This window comes from Callithrix jacchus, chromosome Y, assembly GCF_049354715.1.
Source record: "Callithrix jacchus isolate 240 chromosome Y, calJac240_pri, whole genome shotgun sequence".
In the NCBI taxonomy this organism is placed as follows: domain Eukaryota; kingdom Metazoa; phylum Chordata; class Mammalia; order Primates; family Cebidae; genus Callithrix; species Callithrix jacchus.
Window position 1 is genome coordinate 5,416,145 of NC_133525.1, and position 24,500 is coordinate 5,440,644.

At 44.9% G+C, this 24,500-nt stretch overlaps 1 protein-coding gene and 1 pseudogene across 19 annotated transcripts in view; both read right to left on the bottom strand.

Moving 5' to 3' along the window:
* Positions 1 to 24,500, bottom strand: part of LOC118150887 (uncharacterized) — an 88,459-nt gene that overhangs the window by 10,248 nt on the left and 53,711 nt on the right. For 5 of the 19 annotated variants that reach the window (XR_013531852.1, XR_013531850.1, XM_078364435.1 and 2 more), the window contains 5 exons: positions 21,420 to 21,482; positions 18,724 to 18,771; positions 14,143 to 14,194; positions 13,480 to 13,515; positions 10,319 to 10,435 (listed from right to left, as the gene is read on the bottom strand). Coding sequence is in view for 13 of the 19 variants with exons in the window: in XM_078364435.1 (XP_078220561.1) it covers positions 10,319 to 10,435; positions 13,480 to 13,515; positions 14,143 to 14,194; positions 18,724 to 18,771; positions 21,420 to 21,482 (316 nt within the window). In the remaining 6 variants the exon portion in view is untranslated. The other 14 variants (XM_078364429.1, XM_078364428.1, XR_013531856.1 and 11 more) reach the window with 12 other exon arrangements.
* LOC118150957 (small nucleolar RNA U13) lies at positions 9,790 to 9,903 on the bottom strand (annotated as a pseudogene).

A 24,500-nucleotide genomic window follows, 5' to 3' on the forward strand; every position in this document is an offset into this window, starting at 1 on the left:
TCCTTCCTTTCCTTCCTTTCCTTCCTTCCAACAGTCTCACTCTGTTGTCCTTCCTCCTTCCTTCCTCCCTTCCTTTCCTTCCTTCCAACAGTCTCACTCTGTTGTCCTCCCTCCTTCCTTCCTTCCTTCTTCCTTCCTTCCTTCCTTCCTTGCCTTCCTTCCAACAGTCTCACTCTGTTGTCCTTCCTCCTTCCTTCCTTCCTTCCTTCCTTCCTTCCTTCCTTCCTTCCTTCCTTTCCTTCCTTCCTTCCAACAGTCTCACTTTATTGCCCAAGCGGGAGTGCAGTGATACAATCATAGCTCACTACGATCTTAAATTCCTGAGTTTAAGTGGTCCTCCCACATAGCTGGGACTACAGGTCAACATGAAACCCAGATAATTATTTAATCTTTACTAGAGATAGGGTCTCAGTATGTTGCCCAGGATGGTCTTGAACTCCTAGGCTCAAGCAATCCCAAAGTGGTGAGATTACAGGTGTGAGCCACTACACCCAGCCTAATTTTTTGGAAAACTATACCCAAGCCACTAATTTTTGAAGGTGAGTTATTACCTTCAAATGACTTGCTTAGCTGACATTTCTGACCATCTCAATAAACCCATTTGGAAAAAAAAATGGCTGCATGAAAATAACATGTACTGAAAAACATTGATGAATTCACAGCAAGAGTTTGCTTTTGGTGAAAGAATTACATGGTTTACTACAGATGGTTTTAGAATGTGAATCCTAAAGAACGGTTAAAATGAACAGAACCATATCTGTGCATGCTGGAAAAGAAATGTTATTGTTTCAAAATACTCAAAAGGAAAAAGTATGATGGTATTTGAAATCCACTGGCCCCATCACAATACACTTCAACATGACATACGTCAATGAGTAAACTGGAAATACCTATGAGATTTTCTTTTCTTTTACAGACGGAGTTTCACTCTCGTTACCCAGGCTGGAGTGCAATGGCGCGATCTCTGCTCACCGCAACCTCCGCCTCCTGGGTTCAGGCAATTCTCCTGCCTCAGCCTCCTGAGTAGCTGGGATTACAGGCACGCGCCACCACGCCCAGCTAAGTTTTTGTATTTTTAGTAGAGACGGGGTTTCACCATGTTAACCAGGATGGTCTCGATCTCTTGACCTCGTGATCCACCCGCCTCGGCCTCCCAAAGTGCTGGGATTACAGGCTTGAGCCACCGAACCCGGCACCTATGAGATTTAAGTCTCACTTAAGATGGCAATAGAAGATGGTGTGAATGAAAATTTCCATTTTCATAGCTGTATAAACCTTATTTCCCGGGAAGCCAACGGATGCAAAGAAAGATTGAGTGAATTTAATGAACACGCAAACAATGTTAGAAAACCCTTGCTGAAGACAGATAAGGCTAACATTCTTGGAGATCATGTGGTGGATCGTGAGCTCTTGCCAGTAAAGCTAAAAGCATTAGAAGGTGGAGACATGCTAGAAATCAGAAGGAATGTTGATAAAACGGATTTATGTGTTAAAATAAATGAGTCTTTAACGTCTCTGGAAGAAAAAGCAACCAAATCTACATATAATTATCTGAAAGTGGATAAAATGGCAGTTGCACATACAGAGTATATGAAAAGTCTCCAAAACGAACAAGTCAGAAAACACACACACACCTGGAAAGTCAAATTGGAAAACGTCTACAGAAAGATAAACTCTTAGTAAGTTGTACTCCTCCCATCAATATGATGAAAGATCAGCAAATATTTAAGGTGAATTTATCCTGGAATGAAGGAGGGGAATCTATCCCAAGCAACTCAAAAGATCATCTATGCATTCAGGGAACTGAATGCCTATGGAATTCAAGCAAAAATTCTTCCAGCGAAAAACACTGGAAAAAACTATTATTCTTAGCAATTATCCTAAGAGGACAAAGCTCATGTTGTTTGAAGACTTAATGAGAAAATTTGGGGACTTGGTTAACTTAAGAAAATGTATGTGACAGAAAAAAAAATTGAGGGGGAAATTAAATTTTCGAAAGGTATCTTCATGTTCTTGGTGTTCAAGTAAAGCAAGGATGGGGGATGTGTAAAAGTTCTCACAGCGGTCCCAGGAATTCTCTGGATAACTGAAATCCTGAGAAAAATGTAAATTTAAATTATTCCTCAGATTTTTTTTTTTTTTTTTTTTTTTGCCTTCAAGAAACACAGGGAAAAGATTAATCCATTAGATCTACTGAGTCATGACAGCAATTTCTCCCCAAATGCAAGACTGACTCACCATAGTGTTCCTCATGCTAGAAGACAACTTTTTGTGAAATAATGAAAGTATCTTTCAGCTTCAGAAATAGAGGTGACCCACCATTTGCCAGAGTGCAGTCACGTGACTTCACTTATCCACAAGAGATGCTGGGAAAGGTAGTTCAGCTGGGGAGCCATGACCACAGCTCCATACACAAGAAATACAACAACCACTGAAACTATCAAGACAGATAGAAGGGATTTGGGTGGACGACATGTGCATTCTCTAAGGCTCTGTGTTTTTGGTTAGGTTGAGCAGTCTTGACTTCTGAAGTAATTCTTTTATTAAGTTTCAGGGTACATGCGCAGGATGTGCAGGTTGTTACATAGGTAAACACGTGCCATGGTGGTTTGCTGCATCTATCAACCCCCCACCTAGGTATTAAGCCCAGCATGCATTAGCTATTTTTCCTGATGCTTTCTCTCCCCATCCAATCCCTCCACAGATCCCAGTGGGTGTTGTTCCCCTCCCTGTGTCCATGTGTTCTCATTGTTCAGCTCCCACTTATAAGAGAGAACATGAAATGTTTGGTCTTCTTTTGTTTGTTCATTTTTTCTTTGAGATAGAGTCTCACTCTGTCACGCAGGCTGGGGGTACAGTGGTGTGATCTCCACTTACTGCAACCTTGACCTCTTGTTTTCAAGTGATTCTTGTGCCCCAGCCTCCCGAGTAGCTGGAATTACACGGGTGCAGCACCATGCCTGACTAATTTTTTGTATTTTTGGTAGAGGTGGGGTTTCACCATGTTGGCCAGGCTGGTCTCAAACTCTTGACCTCAGGTGATCCACCCATCTTGGCCTCCCAAAGTGCTGGGATTACACCACACCCAACCTTCACACATTGTCTTATATCCTCAACACAGCTTGGAGAGGAAGATCCTCTTAGGATACCTCCCTTGTTTTTCTCCCAAATGGAATAACCATAGCCCAGAGAGGTTGTATAACTTGTGAAGTAAGCACAGCTAGAAATTGAAAAACCAGGATGCGAATCTATAAATTGAGTCTCAGGGTCCAAAATTTAACCCTGCCTAATCTTGCCTACTACCTCTATAGACAAGCTAAATGAATTCCCCCATCATATTTCTTAATTAGGGGAAAAATAAAAACATGCACACATCATGTGTTAATGTATGTATTCATTCCCTGGGGCTGCTATAGCAAAGAATTGCAAACTGAGTGGCCTAAACAATTTGTTTATTCTTGCACAGCTCTGGGGCCAGAAGTCCAAAGCCAGGGTGTCTGCCAGGTTATGTTTCCTCTGAAGGCTCTAGGAAAGGATCTGTTCCAGAGTCCTCTGCTTCCTTTGGGTAGTTCTTTGGCTTGTGGTAACATCACTCCGATTTTCCCACAACATTCTCCTTATGTGACTGCCTGTATCCAAATCCCACGTTCTTATAAAGACACCAGGCATATGGGGTTAGGGACCCACTTACTCCAGTATGACCTCATTTCAATAAAGTAATTACCTCTGCAACAGCCTTATTTTCAATAAAGCCACAGTCTGAGGGGCCAGGGGTTAGGACTTCAACTTATGAATCTGAGGAAACATAATTCAACTCATATCAGTGTGTGAATACTGTGTGTGTGTGTGTAACTGGATATTCCAATTCCAGTAGTCAAAGCTGAATCAGCTGAATCAAACTTTCCTCTTTCCTACTACTAGAACAATTTCATATAGTGGTTTCTACTTGGGCAAAAAAAAGTTGTTATTTTTAAGTCTGTGTAGAAAACATTAAAAGCATTTTCTTTCCTCTAGCTTATTTTATTGCAGTAAGTTGACAGTTTTTGGAGTCAAAAGTTATACATGGCTGGGTGCGATGGCTCACACCTATAATCCCAGCACTTTGGGAGGCTGAGGTGGGTGGATCACGAGGTCAAGAGATCGAGACCATCCCGGTCCACATGGTGAAACCCCGTGTCTACTACAAATACAAAAAATTAGCTGGGCATGGTGGCATGTGCCCGTAATCCCAGCTACTCGGGAGGCTGAGGCAGGAGAATTGCCTGAACCCGGGAGGCAGAGGTTGCGGTGAGTTGAAATCGTGCCATTGCACTCCAGCCTGGGTAACAAGAGCAAAACTCTGTCTCAAAATAAATAAATAAACAAATAAAAAGTTATACATGGGATTTCAACAGTTTCAAAAGCCACACCTGCTCCCTCTTTGTGGGGACCTGACTGCATCTTATGGTAAATGGATAAATATCTTCACGTTGGAATGAAGAGAAGCCATGACTAATTAGGATATAAAATGTTATGAAGAAAATCATAAGGACACTACTATGAATGAATGTATTATTTATGAAGTGGAAGTGGATCACCACAAAGGTCTTCGTCCTTATCATCTTCACATTGAGGAGACTGAGGGTTGGTCCTGCTGCCTCAGCAATGGCAGAGCCACAAGAAAATTCACATACAGGTGGACTGTGCAGTTCGGCCCTGTGTTGTTCAGGGATCAACTATGCAATCAAGGACATGGTGTTTTATCAAGGCTTTTCTCATCTCTTCAATTATCACCTTCTCAGCATAAAAAGAGTACCCTAAAGGTGGTCCTCAGGACCCCAAGCAATGAGTATTCAAACGTTTTCATTTTAAGTGGCTTGAATATTATCCTTGTCACCCAGGTAAGTTTTATCTCATTATTAGGTAATGCTGTGTATTCCATAGGTTCACCATCTATCTGGAGCTTTAAGAGATGTGTTGCATATTACCTACAGCTATCAAGGTTCATAATTTTGGGGCCACTTCTACAGCTGTTCCATAAAATTTATTTATGAAATACAGACAAAACTATGCAACAATCGAATCCAGTATTTTTTCTCTTACTTTTATTTAAAATGATTAAAAATCGTTTATGACAGTTTAGACAATGGAATGGATTAAAGGCTTAAAATGTTTAGATTCCATTTAAGTAGGGCTGTGTGTGTGTGTGTGTGTGTGTGTGTGTATGTTACTAAAAATGCAAAGACTTTTTCACAAGAATTTAATTAAGCTCATGTTGAAATTCTTATAGAGAAAATAGTAATGAAGCATCAGACCTCACCATTTCTACAAGAGAACTTCTACGACAATTAAAAAGTGTTGCAGGACCGAATACTGAGACAGGAAATACGGGCTGTCTTCAAATTGCACGCATTATGCATGAATCCACAATTTGACACACAACTCTGAGTGACCTAATGTGAATTCTTAGTTGAAGGTATTTTACAAATTGGGGAGCTCTTTTAAGTGGCTTCCACTTTCACCCTTCCCTCTTTGAAGACCCCAATTCATAATGGGGAGCACAAAGCATAAATACTGGAAATTTTTATGGGTCCTGTATGTACATTCCAGAGTGTACATGAACGTCTAAATCTTTGGTTCTGATATTTAGGGCAAGATCTAAATGTTTTATGAACATTAACTGTAGTTTAATCAATCTGTGCAAATGGGCCCAAACCACCCTTTTCCCTCTGCCCACAAGTGTTTCTAAAAGAGAAGCAAATAGCTGGCATCTTCCTGGACGTCTGGGGATTTAAGACTTCCTACTCTGGTGAACTGAAAAAGTTTAAAGCAAGGAAAGCAATGTTTTTGCCCTAGGAACCAGTAGTTACAGAATTTCAAAGACTGAAAATACTTCTGATAATCACCATTTCTGTCTCCTATGTGCCAAAACACATCAAAACTATATGATTTCCCGGGAAAAACTATCCCAAAATTTCCCCCAGATGGTTTTAACATAAGTCGTTCTGCACTGAACATTTCAAAATGCAGCCTTATTTTCTCAATAATAACTTTACGTTCAGATACAACAGAGCTGAAAGGAGGTTCAAACCTTGCTTGTGGGTGTCATAAATAATTCATACCCACTTCATTAGCAATGACGAATGCCCCATGATTTTGGACATCGCTGAAGAATTTAGTGTAGGTCCAGCATCCTTGGAACCTCAACAATATTCTTCACCTCCGAGAAGCTGATAAAATCTCCTCCCCACCAAGATCCTGTGCCTCCCTCATGCTTCCTGCTGTGTCACATCACCATGGTGAAGCGTGTGTGCATTACTGCACCATGAAGTACCTGAAGTTTTCGGAACAGAGAGCCACAGTCTCTGTGTGTGAATGAATGACAAATGGACAGAGAAAGCAATTTCTTTCTACAATGCAGGGTCTAGCTGCCTAACTCATCTTTATAACCACATCACATCCAATGAGTTAGGCAGCTCATGTACTTCACACAGAAGAAAACACACTTTAGCTCATCAAATTCTGTCAAGAATAAAAGGAAATTTCTACAACAGTGATAAACAGGGTTCTTGTTTTGCTTGAGTTTTGCTCAAAGTAATCAGGGGATCTTAAAATCTTCAGACATTTTCTGGTTCTGAAAGGAAGATTGGAAACAAATGTCATCATGGGGACAAAAAAAGTTTCTTAAAAAAAAAAAAAAAAACAAGATCCAACTATATGCTGTTGCAGAAGACTTGCTCGAGATTTAGAAGAAGGAAGTAGATTAGAACAGAAAGAAATGAAGCAGAAATGGGCCAGGCACCATAGCTCATGCCTGTAATCCCAGCACTTTGGGAGGCCATGGTAGGTAGATCATGAGGTCAGGAGTTTGAGACAAGCCTGGCCGAGATGGTGAAACCCCGTCTCTACTAAAAACACAAAAATTAGCTGAGTGTGGTGGCACATGCCTGTAATCCCAGCTACTCAGGAGGCTGAGGCAACAGAATTGCTTCAACTCGGGAGGTGGAGGTTGCAGTGAGCCGAGATTGTGACACTGTGACACTGCACTACAGCCTGGGCCACAGAGCAAGATTCTGACTCAAAAAAAAAACCAAAAAACAAAAAAACAAAAAGCAGATATGAAGTTGTACATCTTAAATACATACATGGTTTGTCTATTACACCTTAAGAAAGTGAGAGGAATGAAACACCTATTTTAAAAAAAGAAAACCAACGGCCAACGATGTGCTGTCTACATGAGACCTGCTTTAGATTCAGCAGAAGGAAACAGATTAGAACAGAAATAAATGATGTAGAAATGAAGTTGCACATCTTAAATATACACAATGTTTCTCTGTCAACTACACATTAACAAACCTGGAAAATTAAAAATTAAAAGTATTTTAAAACTGTTAAAATTGTATCTGCAAACAAATATTAGCTTTCAAAACATTGCTTTTTACGTTTTGCCACTTGTTAAGGATTTTGATGATCTTAAATGAACTGCATAACTTTCTCTTTGGTTAAAACTAATCTTTGTAGAAACTTCGTGTTTTGAATGTGGCCTCACTGCTCTTTATGTCATTTGCTCCGCTTTACAAAATAAAAGCAAAGTATGATTCTTAAAGGTCCACATCAAGTGACAGACATCTGCTGCTATCTGTGTAGCTCCGTTACTACAACTCTTTCTCTAGAAACTGTGCAAGCTTCGGTGTATGGCCTCAGCATGCATACAGTTCCACAGGTTGTGCACTGCACTGCCTCTCCACTGATAGTGTTAGTATACCATGCACATCATCCTTTAGGAGAGATAAAATTAATGACCCAACTAAGGAAAGATGGACAGCCAGGTACCATTGGCAGCAGCCTGGAAACTTAGAGTGAAATCTGCAGATCCCTAAGCCCCGTTTGGTACCAAACCCATACATAGTGCTGTCATACGCGTATTTCCTTCATAGTATAAAGGTTTTATAGCCAGCGAGGTGATATAGGCCCAGGATCCCCATAAAAGTCACTGCTCACCTTGAAGAGATTCCCCAAACATCATCTCACTCTGTCTGCATCCTCCTCCCTTTTGATCCCTTTAAGGAATTTTTGAGCGAGGGGAAGTTAAACTTGGTGCTTGGAAATACTTGGTAAAGGTAACACTGACGTGCAAGGGTAGCCAAAAGACATGAAAGAGCTTTAAGGCATCACATCTCTTTAGCAAAAACGTGCTTCCAGCTCAGATCAATGGGGCAGGCATGGTCCACATTTTCAAAACTACACCTATTTCAGAAACTCAACTGGCCCCATTCCGATAAAGCTTCATTGACATGAACAGACAGCTGGCCTGCAGGCTGTTGTCTGAAGATTTGATTTTCCTTTTGAAACACTGCACTGAAATATGTTTGTCCTGATTATTGAGTTTGTGGATGAACCCTGGCCCCTGTGGGGACATTTTGTGCTTGTGGAGGTGAGTACCTCGCTCTGCTCACTCAGTTTCAGCCCTTGATTAACAAAGGCTTAGGAATCACTGCCACAGATGCTACTGAAATTAACATGTGGTGTCTCGTTAATGATGGCTGCCATGTCGGGTGAAAGAGTGTTGCCACTGAACCCAAGAACCTGCTCTCAGGTTGCCAGGGAAATACGGCTGTTTTTCAGAAACTCAGTTTACTCTCAAAATTTCAGGACAGTCATGTAGACGGAGGCTCACCCCAAACGGAGGTTCATTAGCCAATGGTTGATACTGCACATTCACCAGCAGAGGGCGCGCAAGGGAACGTTTTGCCCATTCACCAGCAGAGGGCGCGCATGGGAAGGTTCTGCCCATTCACCAGCAGAGGAAGCGCATGGGAAGGTTCTGCCCATTCACCAGCAGAGGGCGCGCATGGGAAGGTTTTAGGATTTTTTGAGGCCAAATGCACATTCTGAAGAAAACATCTTAGGAATGGACTTCCCTCTCCAGTTTCCTTCAGGGACGCAAAGAAAGTATGAGTTACAGGGCCCTGGGCAAACTCCAGGCAGATTCTGATGTGGGTGGCGTAAGGTTTAAACCAAACCTGCAGAGACCCTCAGTTAAGATTTGAGTCACTCTTTTGGCTATAAAGCCTCCCTCTACCTCCTCTGACTATGGTATTCTGTGCTCTCAAGTCCGAAGTTTTTCTTCAGACCCAGGAGTGTGGAGCCAACGTTGAACCAGGAAGCCACAGCAGATCTTTGTTTCCCTGATGGTCTGAGCACAGCCTCGGAATTCCACAGACAGGCTTATAATTTAGTGTTCTGTATTTTTCTTTGTGGGTGGGGTCTGTGCAAAACATTCACATTCAACCCAGATATTTTTCCTGATATTTCCTGACTCACCTGTGATGAAAGTTTCACTGGATACAAAACAAAGCGGAACTGTATTTGTCTAGTTAAATCAACCGTCATGCTTAAAAACTTTTTTTTTTTTTTGGTTCTTTTTCTTTTCTTTTCTTTTCTTTTCTTTTTAGACGGAGTTTCGCTCTTGTTACCCAGGCTGGAGTGCAATGGCGCGATCTCGGCTCGCTGCAACCTCCGCCTCCTGGGTTTAGGCAATTCTCCTGCCTCAGCCTCCTGAGTTCAGGAAATTCTCCTGTCTCAGCCTCCTGAGTAGCTGGGATTACAGGCACGCGCCACCGTGCCCAGATAATTTTTTGTATTTTTAGTAGAGACGGGGTTTCACTATGTTGTCCAGGATGGTCTCGATCTCTTGACCTTGGGATCCACCCACCTCGGCCTCCCAAAGTGCTGGGATTACAGGCGTGAGCCACCGCACCCAGCCTCTTTTTGGTTCTTTTTCTTTCCTTTTTTTCTCCTCCTATTTTACATGAGACAGATAATGTGCCGCTGTCATTGTAACAAAGTTTAGAGGAAGGTACAACTCACATATGACCATGAAAACCCAATCGTCAGCTGGGCACAGTGGCTCATGCTCATGATCCCAGCACTTTGGGAGGCCGGGGAGGGCAGATCACTTGAGGTCAGGAGTTCAAGAAGAGCCTGGCCAACATGGTGAAACCACCTCTCTACTAAAAATACAAAAATTAGCCAGGCGTGGTGACGCACGTGGTGAGCCTATAGTTCCACCTCTTTGGGAGGCTGAGGCAGGAGAATCTTGTCAACCTGCAAAGTGGAGGTTGCAGTGACCTGAGATTGTGCCACTGCACTCCAGCCTGGGCAACAAAGTGAAACTCCAACTCAAGAAAACTGAAAATAAATGTTTAAAAAACACATCAGTCAAGTTATGTATATTGAACTTAACCAGAAATAACCTTACTAGTGACAGAAATCAGAAAATAATTTTCTTTAAATCAGGCTTAATAACAAGGAAAACAAGGTTTAGAGCAAGACTTACCACGGGTCCTGAAACAATTCCTCCTACTGTTGAGTCTGAAATAACTGGCTGCTGCTCCCAGCAGTGTCACCACCACCACGGATACAATGGGAGACACGATTTTTGCCGCCATATTGCCTGCAGGAGTGGAGAAAAGGCAAGCTCACCTGAGAAAAAAACATGGCAGGCAGGAATACTGCTTAAATACTAGATTGGTGCAAGTTATTGTGGTTTTTGCCATTGAAAGTAATAGCAAAAATTCCAATCACTGTTGCATCGATCTAACAACTTCTCCATCATATCTCTTCCCACCCCTGTGTCCACAGAAAACAAGAGAAATTTCATTTTAAAAAATAAGCAAAAGAGAGAAAAAAACTTAGAAAGTAATTCTGTTTTCACAAAGAGCCAAGCTTGTCAACCACATTTTACCACTGAAGACATCCAAGGCCAGGATTTGCAGAGGAGGCACTCGGCATTTTTGTTTGTTTGTTGAATTCGTGTGTACAGTTTTATTAATTTGATGTATTTATTTGTTATTATTCTTATTTTGAGACAGAGTCCCAGTCTGTCACTTATTCCGGAATATAGTGGCATGATCTTGGCTCCCTGCAACCTCTACCTTCTGAGCTCAAGCAATTTTCTTGCCTCAGCCTCCTGAGTAGCTGGGATTACAGATGTGTGCCACTGCACCTGGCTAATTTTTGTATTTTTAGTAGAGACAGGATTTCACCATGTTGGCCAGGCTGGTCTCAAACTCCTGATCTCAAGTGATTCACCGCCTCAGCTTCCCAAAGTGCTGGGATTACAGGCCTGATTTCTTTATTTTTTTAGAGATGGGCTCTCACCATGCTGCCTAAGCTGGTCTTGAACTCCTGGGCTCAAGTGATCCTCATGCCTTCACCTCCTGAGTAGCTGGGGTGATAGGCATGCGTCAAAACTATTTTGTGTCCTTTTAGATGTAGAATGTTTACTCATGCAAAAATATTGTTCAATTAAAAACCGCCAGATAGGCCCACTTTCAAAGGCATGCGGGAACTCTAGACCCAACCACACACCAGACTATGCATCTTCAATGCCTCGACGGCAAATCATCCCAGACCTTCGGTACTCCTGCACAAAGAACAAGAACGACCTTGATGTGACAAAAATTGACACTTCCATAGGGTAAAAAAGGAAGAAATCACTGTTTCCATTTGAAATAGCCACCTTTCCATGCATGCCTTTCTTCAGACCGGGTTGAACACCTGGGCTGCTACGTGGCATGACACAGCTGAGGGACACGAGGCTGCTCCAATGAATGAGGCTGCCATGCTGGGGGAAAGAGTATTGTCACTGAATGCAAGAAGCTGCTCTACAGCTGGTGCTGCCACCTGCCGCCTCCTGCCTCCTGCGAGAGATAGCCCTGTATTCCTCCCCTCCCTGTGTGCACACACTGCACAATACGACTTCACAGTGTTTCCCATCCAGAGGAGGACCGCATCTTTATTCTGAGAATCCAGGCTTTAGCCAACAGAGTGCCACAGAAGTGAAGACGTGATGGCTCTAAGCCCAGGCACGGTTCTCTTCGTGATGTTGGTATTCTGCCTGGTCACCATGTGATGAAACCTGGCCTGGCTTCCTGGAGGGATGTCAGAACCCACATGAAGCTGAGATGAGCCATTCCACCTAGGGCCCCAGATACATTAACAAGACCCAGAAAACATCTTCAAAGCGCTGGCCATGCCTACAGTTGACTGCAGACAAGAGGGAGCTCAGAAGAGACAGAAGGAACACTAGATGGGTTTTAGCCCAAATTGCTGGCTCACGTAATCATAAACATAACAAATGGTTGTTATTTCTAGCCACTATGTTTTGGGGTCTTTTGTAACACAGCATAACTGACTGATTCACGCCTTTTCCTCTTTGCCATCTCTTACAAATCAATCAAGGACAATCACTTGTCATTACCAAGTGGTCATCCAAGCTGACCGCTTCTCTTCTCCTCCCTCACCTGGGCTTGATTTCAGCCTGTTGTCATTTCCAGGGAGTGCTGAAGTGCTCTGAAAGGGGGTCTCCCTGGGTCTTAGGGCGCCCCCTCAGATCCATTCTTCACCCACACAGCAACAGGGGCAGGCAGACTCCTTCCTTTGAAGGTTCTATGAAGCGCAGAGTCCACCTCCGCTAACCTGGCCATCTTCCCCAGTCACCACTGCATCCTTCCCTGGTTCCTGTTGCATCCCACACCCGGCTACACAATTTCTGGTGTTCCCACGTGCGAATGCAGCTCTACCCAGCACACTCTCTTCCCTGCCACCTCGCTCTGCTCCTGGGCACCCCCCAACCCATATTTTGGGCTTCGACTTGGATATTGTTCTGTCCAGGAAGCCCTACCTCGGTCACCTGACCCAGTCTACAGGATCACGTATGTTCCAGAACATTATTTGTCAGAGTTGGCTGCGATCGCTTGTTCATTTGCCTAGCCCTTTCCATCTCTGAACGTCACTTTACACCACAGAGGGGAAAAGGAGAATCAATGAATTTCTCTAAGGATGCCAGCATACCCAAAAACATTGATCCTGGTACTCTGCATTGAAATGTAGAGGTCACCTTCAATCACTGTCTCCTCCCCCATAACTGAAAACTCACAAGAGCCTTGCATTGAGGGTATTTACCGTCAACTCAGCTTAAACTCAAGCAGGTGTCAGCCCAGATCTCTAAGTCAGACTCAGGGAATGAGGAGCCTGTTCTCCCAGCCACACAGGATACAATCAGCCCCTGCTCTTACAGTTCTCCCTCCTGTGACCTGACATGGGGTTGATGGTGCACTCTGAGGACTTCTTTGGGCAGAGCGTTCATAACTTCCTTTCTCCTGTCGTGCTTGGGTTTCAAGTTAGCGCTGGTGAAAGGAGAGTAATGGCGGTACCGGGAGAAATCCAGCAGTCTCAGCACTCACGGTCTTGCTCTGAGAGCGAGGAGGCCTCTTCTGCAGTGAATACCAATGCTTGCCCCTTCTTTGAACTCTGATGGGTTGCGTGTGTGTGTCAAGTAGCCTCTGAACAAAGATGCTCAGACGTTTTTGTTAAGAGGCTACTGTACATACATAGGAAGTGTGAGTGATCCACGGAAGCCGTGGGGTTGGGAGGCATTGATTTAAGAGTGTGTGCGCTTCTTAAAGGTTGGGACCAGGTGAGTCGATCAGTTACCTTCTGAGGAGGCATGCCCCAAATGGTGATCTCCACCTGTAAACGGAAAAGGACACTCGTGTTTATTCAGCAGAGCTTATGCAGTGCCTTCTATTGCCCGGCCCTGTTGAGAATGCGACTCCGGCACAGCACACACATACCTATTTTCAGGGAATTTACAGTCTTGTTGGGGGAGGGGACAGCCAAGCAGCATGAGGTGGAGGAAGGTGAATGTGTGTGCTTTGTCTAACAGTCATTAGCGCAATGGGGATGATACCAGGGAGAGGGAGACCAGCTTTTATTTCAGGGTCTGGGAGTCTATGTACATGCCTATGTGAAACACACACAGGCGGACAAGCTCACTGACACACATGCACACGCACACATGCCGTTGATACACACACGCACGGGCAACACACACTGACATGCACAAATGTGTGTGCAGGTGCATACACCATGTAGCATGTAACAAGCTTGTGCAACAAAAGGCAGGCAAGCACACATATAGACGTGCATACACACACACATTTACACCCGTGCAACACATAAAAGCAAATGCAACACAGAAGCACACATGCATTCAGTGCACACATTCACACACACGCACATACCCACACATACGCACAAACACACATATGCATACACACACACAGGCAACATAAGCACATATAAAGCATGATTTACCTAAACATACACCTGTAGACACGTGTGCATATGCACATCCCGATGTGTGCACCTGTATGCAGAAACACATAAACACATTCATTCACACACAAATATGCACACATAAACACATCCGTCTGTATGCGCATACCTGTACTTATGCATGTATACGTACACTCCACATGCACATATGCATATGTTATATTCATGCAGTACCCACGTGTTCATGTGGTAGCACACCCCTCAATGCATGCACATGGACACACATGGGAAACAGGCAATACATATGTGACCCAAGCACATATATGCACACATGCAAATTCCACTTATACAAACATGCAGGCACTCAATCTGCCTGTGTGCACAGACACTTCCACACATGCACTCATCCACATCATTTACACACATGATTACAAAATCCACATGCACACGTGGACGTTCATGTATACACAATACACACACATACCTTGCGCAAACACACATGCATACATACACACACGTGCACATACATGCACCCAATAACACTTATAAGTGGGCCATGGTTCCTTTCAAGAAGCTAAGTCTTCATGGCATGCACAGCATCTCCCCCAGCATGGATGCCAAAGGAAGATGCACATTGGTCCCGGATGGCCAGTTGGCTGTTGTGCACTGGATAAAAGCGCCAGCTTCCCATCAGCACCCAGACAGTGTATTCCTTATTCACAAATGGACAGTTTTGCCACATTCTGTAAGACATCATTCCTTCACCATCAGTATTTCCATAAAGAGAGTTGACTCTACAGCTCACTTTCTTCAGCGTAGAAAAGAGACCATAAAATGCAAGACATGGCCGAGAAGTCCACATGACCTCACAGAAGCAAACGGGTCAGCAAACCTGAGTGACATGGTTTGAAAGGCTGCAGACACTCCTATGGGCTCTCCAGGGCAGGGGAGGAGTGCAGGTGTCGTCTCGCCCCTGTTTACTGTTCACGAGCCTGGTGGCGGAAGCTGCATTAGATGTGCATCCCTGAGGGTCTGGGGGCCTCACGTAGATGGGAAAAGGTGTTTTCTTGGACATTCAAAAGACAAAAAGCCAGCAAATTTGTTAAAAAAAAAAAACAATAGGGTGAAACCGCAGGCCACAAATGGTAATCAAAGCCCATTAAAAAAAGAGTTGCTCACTGGGTGCGGTGGCTCACGCCTATAATCCCAGCATTTTCGGAGGCCGAGATGGCTGGATCACCTGAGGTCAGCAGTTCGAGACCAGCCTGGCCAACATGGTGGAACCTCATCTCTACTAAAAATACCAAAACTTAGCCAAGCATGGTAGTGGGCGCCTGTAATCCCAGCTACTCGGGAGGCTGAACCAGGCAAATCGCTTGAACCTGAGAGGCAGAGGTTGCAGTGAGCTGAGATCGTTCCACGGCAGTCCAGCCTGGGCAACAAGAGTGAAAATCCACACACACAAAAAAGAGTTTCTCCGGGTAGGGTGTGGTGACTCACACCTGTAATCCTCCCACTTTGGGATGCCATGGCTGTAAGACCACTTGAGCTCAGTTGGAGTCCGGCCTGAGAAACACAGAGAAGACCCCATTTCTACTAAACAGAAATAAAAAAAATTAGCTGGATGTGGGGATGTGCACCTGTAGTCTCGGCTACTTGGGAGGCTGAGGCAGAAGGATTGCTTGAGTCCAGGAGGTGGAGGCTGCAGTGATTTATGATCACGTCCTTGCACTCCGGGCTGGGATAGAGTGAGAGTTTGTCTCAGAAAAAACAACAACAAAAAAGTTCTTCTTTATTTTTCTAATGTGTTAAAAGCAATTTCTAAAATACAGATTTGAGATTAGAAAAAAATGCTTTGTGCTGATTTTGAAGTGGAATGACTTATATGGATGGTGGGTTCTATGGGCTGAACTGTGTCCCCCTCCAAATTCAGAGTGAGTGCTATCCCCCAGGGGATCAGGACTGTGACTGTGTTTGAAGACAAGGTATTTAAAGAGGTGATTAAAGTAGAACGAGGTCACTAGGGTGGGCCCTGCTCCAAAGGACGATAGTCCTTATGAGAAGACGAGGTGAGGACACAGGCACACGATGGCCCGGTGAGGACACGGGGAGAAGACCGTGTCTCCAAGCCCAGGAGAGAGGCCTCAGGAGGGACCAGCCCTGCCCATACCTGGATCTCAGACCTCCAGCCTCCAGGACTGTGGGAGAATCAACGTCTGCTGTTTCTAAGCCACCCAGTCTATGGTGTTCTGTGACAGCAGCCTGAAATGGACTAAGAGATATCAACAGAAGAGGAGGTGAAAACACAGACACAGAGGGACAACCCAGTGAGGGCACAGGGAGAAGACGGTGTCTACAAGCTCAAGAGCGAGGCCTCAGGAGGAGCCAGCCCTGCCCACACCTGGATCTCAGACCTCCAGCCTCCAGGATGGTGGGAGATGAAGCCCCTTTGGTTTCAGCACTCCAGACCGTACGTACTACTTTGTAGGGCGGCCTTAGCGGACTAAAACAGCGGGTATGAGAGAAACCTGGCCATTAGCATTTAAAAACAGCGAGTGAAACATGTTCTCCCCACTCTCTGGAGGGAGGCCAGCCAAGGTCAGCTCTCACCCCTCACTGCTCTGGACGAGGCATGAACAGGCCTTGCATGCTTTGCTGCTGCATCTGAGGAGCAGCTGGGTGACTCATCCCTGGCAGCCGCCTGCGTCCCAGCAGGTACCTCCTGCTAATGCTAATCCCAGCGCTGACTCAGAGCCTCGCTCTGTGGGGGCTGGAGAGCAGGTGTCCCGGCCGAAAGAGAAGCACGGGCATCATGCCCCCAACCTGGCTGTGCTTCCATGGGGTCCTGGCCCTGCCAAGGAGCACAGGGACATTTCCCTTCAGTTTTGCCCCAGGGATAGAGCAGCACCCTGACCTGTATGTTTTGATCCATTCGGGACCCAGATAATGGTCTCCCCAAAAATGGCACAGCGCAGACATCGGAGACTAAGTTCACAGGAAAACAGGAAATGATTAGGACTCTCAGGAGAACCGCTTGATGAGTGATTTCTTTCTAATTCATGAGTATGCCAGAGAACAAAAGTACATGTCCTGAACAGCTCCTCACAGACAGTGGATTTCCACAGAAGGTTCATTCCTAGGCTGTAGGGATGTGGGGACAGCTCACTTCATATAACACACTCCAAGGTGGGCCGGATGTGGTGGTGCAGGCCTGTAATTCCAGCACTTAGGGAGGCCAAGTGGGAAGATCACTGAAGCCTGGTTCAAGACCAGCCTGAGCAACATGGCAAAACCACCTTTGCAAATATCATAACCGAGGCAGTGATGACAGTGAGAGAGGTTAGACCTGACCGACTCCATGTTGCTTGTAACCCTTAAGCTGTCCTTGTTCATTGCTGGGCATAGGCCATACTAACTTTAGGAGAAAATTTAGTTTATGGTTTGACTCTGAAACAAAACTGACAATAGCCTTTTCCTGAAAACACCTGCCCCTTGCCTGGGGACCTATCTGCCTTTGTAGGACTAACAAATTAGCTACACCATGAGAAACCACGGTTTAGTGCTGGGCCCAGTGACTCACGCCTGTAATCTAGCACTTCACGAGGCCGAGGCGGGTGGCTTGCCTGAGGTCAGGAACGTGAGACCAGCCTGACCAGTATGGTGGAACCCCGTCTCTAATAAAAATACAAAAAGTAGCTGGGCATGATGGCGTACACCTGTAGTCCCAGTTACTTGGGAGGCTGAGGCAGGAGAATTGTTTGAACCCAGGAGGCGGAGGATGTAGTGAGCTGAGATCACGTCACTGCACTCCAGTGTGGGCAAGAGAGCAACACTCTATCTAAAAAAAAAAAAAAAGAGTCCGGTTGTGGTGGCTCATGCCTGTAATCCCAGCACTTTGGGAGGCCGAGGTGGGTGGATCACGAGGTCAAGAGATCGAGACCATCCCGGTCCAAGGAGGTGAAATCCCGTCTCTACTAAAAATAGAAAAATTAGCTGGGCATGGTGGCGCGTGCCTATAGTCACAGCCACTCGGGGGAGGCTGAGGCAGGAGAATTGCCTGAACCCAGGAGGCGGAGGTTGTGGTGAGCCGAGATCACACCATTGCACTGCAGCCTGGGTAACAAGAGCGAAACGCTGTCTCAAAAAAAAGAAAAGTAGGTGTTTTCTATTGTGTTTGATGTAAGTGAGCTGCACCCCTAAAGAATTTCCCGTTCGTTGGATTTCCGTTCGTTGGATGCTCTCTCTCTCTAATCTGTTGTATACTTCTTTGCTGTTTATGTTTACCTAAACAGAGGTGTGTGTGTATGTGTGTGTGTGTATGTGTGCATGTATGTGTGTGTTTATGTGTGTGTATGTGGTGTGTGCATGTAAGTGTACGTGTATGTGTGTGTGTGTGTGTGTATGTGGCGTGTGTGTGTGTGTGGCTGCACCCACCATCCTGGGGAACAGAAACTGGACAGCTCAGCACAAATAGGTTCTCAGAAGACCAGGCACCAGCACAGAGCATCCCACTCACCAAAAACTCCAGGTAGAAGGCCCAGGGCAGAATGCAACCGGGATCCCAGAGAGATAACCCCTCCCACCCTCCGCCCACCACCGCGTGCCCAGATGTGGGGGTACCGTGTGTGTCGCCGGTGTCATAACTGGAGTAACCACCGCTGCCGCCTCCTGTTAGAGAAGGTAGAGTTGAAGGATGTTGAGGGATCCGAGCATGGAATTTCCTGCAGGTGGTCTGTCCAGCTCATTGGGAGTCGAGTGACTGTGTCATTCCCAAGAGAGCTCCAAAGAGTGATCAGCATTGGGGAGAGTCAAGGGAGGCCACACCAAAGCTTCCTCGTCCCTGTGGGAAAACTCAAGCCAACACTGAGCTCGGGCTATAAAACACACTTTGCCATCACAGAACAAACACTTACTCTGCCAACTCCAAATTCCTGCAGGCTAACCCTCTTCCTGCTGAGAAACCGATATGAGAACAGCCACAGGGAGGCAGGATTAGAAGGACCTTCCAGAAGATGGTCTCAATCACAAATATCTTAGTTTCTCTTCTCAAAAATAACTAGTTATTTTTCGTTTATTCCTGATTGTAAATGTCATAAATTCCAAGACAATGCTCCTTATTTACTGCAAGCAAACGTGGCAGAATAGATGACTGGATGCAATCAGGGTGTCTGAAGGATACATGCCCAGCTCTGCAAAATATCTAGGACAAGTCCTTTATGTCTTCTAAAGGAGAGCTGCAGAACTAAACACACCAGAAACCTCATGTGCTTGAAACTAAAGCCTCAAACGTCACACTCTTCAGCCCAGTGTTGCATGCATCTCTGCCTCCTATTGTCCATGCTTGCATTTCCATATGAAAGATTCTTGGTAGACATTCACCTCCAATTACAGAGAAAACTTTATATTAGAAGGTTTTACATATGTCTGTGTGCATAAAGATATATGTACACATATAAAGGTGTATATACACACACACACATATACCTAAAAGTATATATACACATATGTAAAGGGACATATATACACATATATAAAAAAGTATGCATACATATATGAAGGTACATATGTATCTATAATATAGAAACATGTAAGCTATATATGCATACAAATATGAAAAGATATGAACAAATGTGTGCATGTACAAAGAATGCATATATACACATAAAATATATACTTATATATTTACACATATATAAAGACTATATACGGATATATACATATATCTCTATATAAAGATATGCACATAAAGACATAAGTTTGTATAAATATACATATACCTATATAAAAGCACATGTACATAAAGGTATATATGTACATATATACAGATATATAAATAAAGGTATATATTTATATATGTATAAAACATACATTTACATAATGTACACAAATATCAAAATGCATATAAAATGTATATGTACATGAAGATATATTAAAAGATACACATATAGACCAGCTGTGGTGGATCACGCCTGCAATCCCAGCACTTTGGGAGGCCAAAGTGGGTGGATCACTTGAGGACACAAGTTCGAGACCAGCCTGGCCAACATGGTGAAATCCTATCTCTACTAAAAATACAAATATTAGCCAGGCATGGTGGAGGGCGCCTGTCATCCCAGCTACTCAGGAGGCTGAGGCAAGAGAATCACTTGAACCTGAGAGGCAGAGGTTGCAGTGAGGAGAGACTGTGCCACTGTATTCCAGCCTGGGTGACAGAGCAAGACTTCAGGTCAAAAAAAGAAGGAAAGAAATTAAATAAAATATACATCTACAGATATATAAAATATGTACTTATGTAAGTGTGTATACATATATAAAAGCTGTATATAGATATATAAAGATATTTGTAAACATATATAAAGACATGTACATACCTACACAAAGATACATACACATGTATATATAACTTTGTGTGTATATATATTTATAATGTAAATAAAGGTATATACACAAAAAGGCGTCAGTGCACATAAATTTATACACACATACAAAGATATATACATGTGTATATATAAAAGTGAATCTATATACACATACACATATAAAAGCATATACACATAAAAGTATATATGTACATATATAAAGATATGTATAAGTAAAGGGATATACTTAATTATGTATGTAAAGATGGGTATACATAAATATATATATAAAATATAAATATGTATATAAAATGTATATGTATTCAAAGATACACATAAAGATATATTAAAAATATATAAAGATATATTAAAAAATATACATATAGATACATAATTATATACAAAAGCCTATATTGGTATATAAATATACAGACATACACAAATATAAAACATATACATGTATAAAGATATACAAGCATGTGTACAAAGTCAGAAATATATAAAAACATAAAAACCCATATCCATGCATATGTAAATGTGTTTATGTATATTTGAAAGCATATAGAGACACAGATACGGACGTGGAACATTCGTGTACACACTGATGGAGGGGGCTAAGCACGCATGTGCATGAAGCTGTGTCGAGGCACAGACGGTCACACTTGCACATGTGGAGTCTGAGCAGAAATGCCCACACGTGTGTCCATGGAGCCTCCAGTTGAATCTGTTCATTTTGTTTCCATCCCGTCACCAGCCTGGAGAGGCAGACAGATGCCCAGACCGCGACGCCACTGATGCAGCCACGGGGCCTTCTGCGTCAGCCCCTGCATCAGCCTATCGTCCACCCGTGACCAACTTTGCCCCTGGACTGGGCGTCCCTCTCTCCCCAACCTCAGGCCTCTCACCGCCCTCTCTGAGCAAATCCACGTGTCCCTCCTGGGGAGGCTCAGCACCTACCTGCAGGTGGCCTGGGCCTGGGTGGGTAGTGTCAGTCATTGCGGTCCCCATCATTGAAATAACCTGTGGGCAGAGCACACGGCATTGCTAACGCGTCCTCTCCAGAGGTCCCCTTCACAGCAGGTCTGCGTTGGGGACACTGGGGCAGGTTTTGGAGGACAGCATTGCGATGCCGATGCCAACGGGCTCTTGGCAGGATGCCCGCAGGCACCAGGCATTAAATGACCTCGTGGGCAGCCGCCCAGCCTGTAGGAGGCATGTGCAGGGCCCAGGACCGCGGCAGGTGGCCTCAAGGTGTGGGCTCTCGCCCCTCTTCTGCTCAAAGCCCTCCCAGGGCTGACCGTGAGCTGGGGTATAGCTCAGGCTGTGGTGTCTTCCTGCTGCCTGGACCCCTCTCTCAGGGTGCCCCGTCTCACAATGCCCTGCACTTCCCTCCTTCCCTGGATGTCCCCGTTGCTCCTGCTCTGTACCTTTGCACGCCCCTTTTCCCTCTGCTCCCTCCTGGCCTTCCTTCCTGGATGAGCCGGTGTCGCCTGTCACCCCGTCCCTGTCCAGCTCTCCTTCTGTCCCGCTCCCACCCAGGCCGTCCCCTGCTCAGAATCCTCCACCATCATCTCCTATCCTGCCCCGAGTCCTGAAACAAGCCTGAAGGAGACTCGGGGCTTTTCCTTCTCTCCTGACGGCTCCTCTTGGCCCTTCAACTAGGCACCCGCCCCGGGGCTTCAGCATCACCATAGGCAGGCTCCTAACCCCCTGCCTGTAGGGAAAAGACCCCATAACTGCGGAGGCAGGAGCAGAAGGCCTCAGCCTATCTCCCTATATATAATGAAGAAGAAAGTAACTAGAAATGAACAGTAGTTCGTAGTTAGTAGTTACTCATATGCAATCTTAGTTATTTATAGGTGATCTTAATTCTTTTACTAATGCCTCTCAGGTTGGAAGTGTGAACCTGGGGTGACATCGTGGAATGAATGACCCTAAGGCAAGATGCTTTATGTCCTCTGTCACGCCTGCAAAAAGAGCTGCTGGAGGGTGCCTCAGCTGTGCGACAGTGTCAGTGCTGTGAAAGCACCTGCTGTTTAGCCAGCCAGGGAAGGAGATGTCCAAGATGGCCAAGACGTCTCCTTCCTCAAGGGAGTGAGGAGAAAACTCCGCTTCTCCAAGCTCTCGTGGTAAGCCTGACCGCTGTCAGGGAGGCCCGCGGACATCCCGGGACTTAATTGTCCCTGTGTGGTGCTGTGCTTCAGGGGTCATGTTCCATGGCTACTCATGCTCTGCTTCTGCACCTGGTTCCCCTTTTCTTAGAAAAGATAATCAGTAATAGTAGCACAAACCTTAATGCTTTAGTTCTTTCTTGGTAAGTATGGGAAAGGTGCTGATGCATTATGCTCCTTACCTCACTTGGGGTGCCATCAATTCCTGAGCCCCCACCTGTATGCCATGCCCTATTTTGCCCTGTCCCCAGTCACCCACCACCAGGACCACGCCCTACCTATGCCCTACCTTCCCTGCCCCCAGATTTGCAACTCAATAAAAGTCAGGGCGTCCCAGCATTTGGGGCCACTGCTGGTCTCCACGATCTGAGTAGCTGTGGACCCCTGGGCCCAAACTCTCTTTTCTCAATCTCCATGTCTTGTGCCTTTTATTTCTACAATTTCTTGTCTTCAAACCAGCAGGGAGGGGCTCACAGAGCCCCATAGGGCTGTACCCTACACCTGCCCTCCCCTGGTTCACCCGTTGGCACTGGCTGATTCCCCAGGCAGAATTCCAGCTCCCCTGGTCCCCACAACCCATTCCCCTTTTCCCTATCGAGTTCCTGTGCAACTATCTTGTCTGAAACCAACACCATCTCCGTCTCTCTCGCCTCCCAGGGCACCACCGCTGCCCACCCCAGTAGACTTGTTTTATCCATTTTGGTCAACTGTGTGTGATTCTGTCTTTGAATTTTTCTTTCAGCAAATGGAATGATCATAACCCTCTCAGTTCCCTCATAGTCGCTCTCGTCCATTTTTTTTTTCTTTCTTTTTGCCATCCTTCTGTTTTGGGGTAGGAGCTATGTATCCACAATTTGTGCTCTCTGACCAGAATTTCCGCATCTGTAGATCCAATGGCATGATCTCCACTCACTGGAAACTCTACCTCCCGAGCTCAAGCGATTCTTGTGCCTCAGCCTCCTGAGTAGCTGGGACTACAAGCCAGGTTATGCGTGTATTGAAAATATTTCACGCAGGGAGCAGTGGCTCACACCTGTAATCCCAGCACGTTGGGAGTCCGGGGTGGGCAGATCACTTGAGGTCAGGAGTTTGGAACCAGCCTGGGCAACATGATTAAAACCTGTCTCTACTAAAAATACAAAAATCAGCTGGGAGTGGTGGCGAATACCTATAATCCCAGCTACTTGGAGGCTGAGTCACGAGAATCTCTTGAACCTGGGAGGTGGAGGTTACAGTGAGCCAAAATCATGCCACTGCACTTCAGCCTGGATAAGAGTGAGATTCTGGGTCAAATAAATAAATAAATCAAAAGATACAGGAACATATACTGGCATTGTATGCAAATACTACACCATTTTATATCAGGGACTTCAGCACCTGTAGATTTTGGTGTCTGCAGGGAAGCAGGGATCCTACAACTAGTGCCCACGAACAATAAAGGGTGACTGTATTTGCATATTAAGGTTTCCCTGGTGATATAAGCAGCAAGGAGCCTCCATTTGACAGCTAATCTGACTTTTTTAGAGCTCGAAGTCGTAACATTATTATTGTTATTTAAAAAATGTAGACATCGTCTAATTTACACATTTTTAAAGGTTATGCTTTTTCTTTGAGATGAAGTCTCACTCTATAGCCTACCTGGAGTGCAATGGCGCTATCTCGGCTCACTGCAATCTCCACCTCCCGAGCTCAAGCGATTCTCATGCCTCAGCCTCCTGAGTACCTGGAGGTTACATAACAGGCGAGGTCATGCTTTTCTTATCTTATCTAAGAAAAATCTCCTAACCCTGAGATTATAAGACATTTCCCTCTATTTTTCAATAAAAAACCCATTATTTTCTTTTACATTCAGGTTTGTAATCCACCT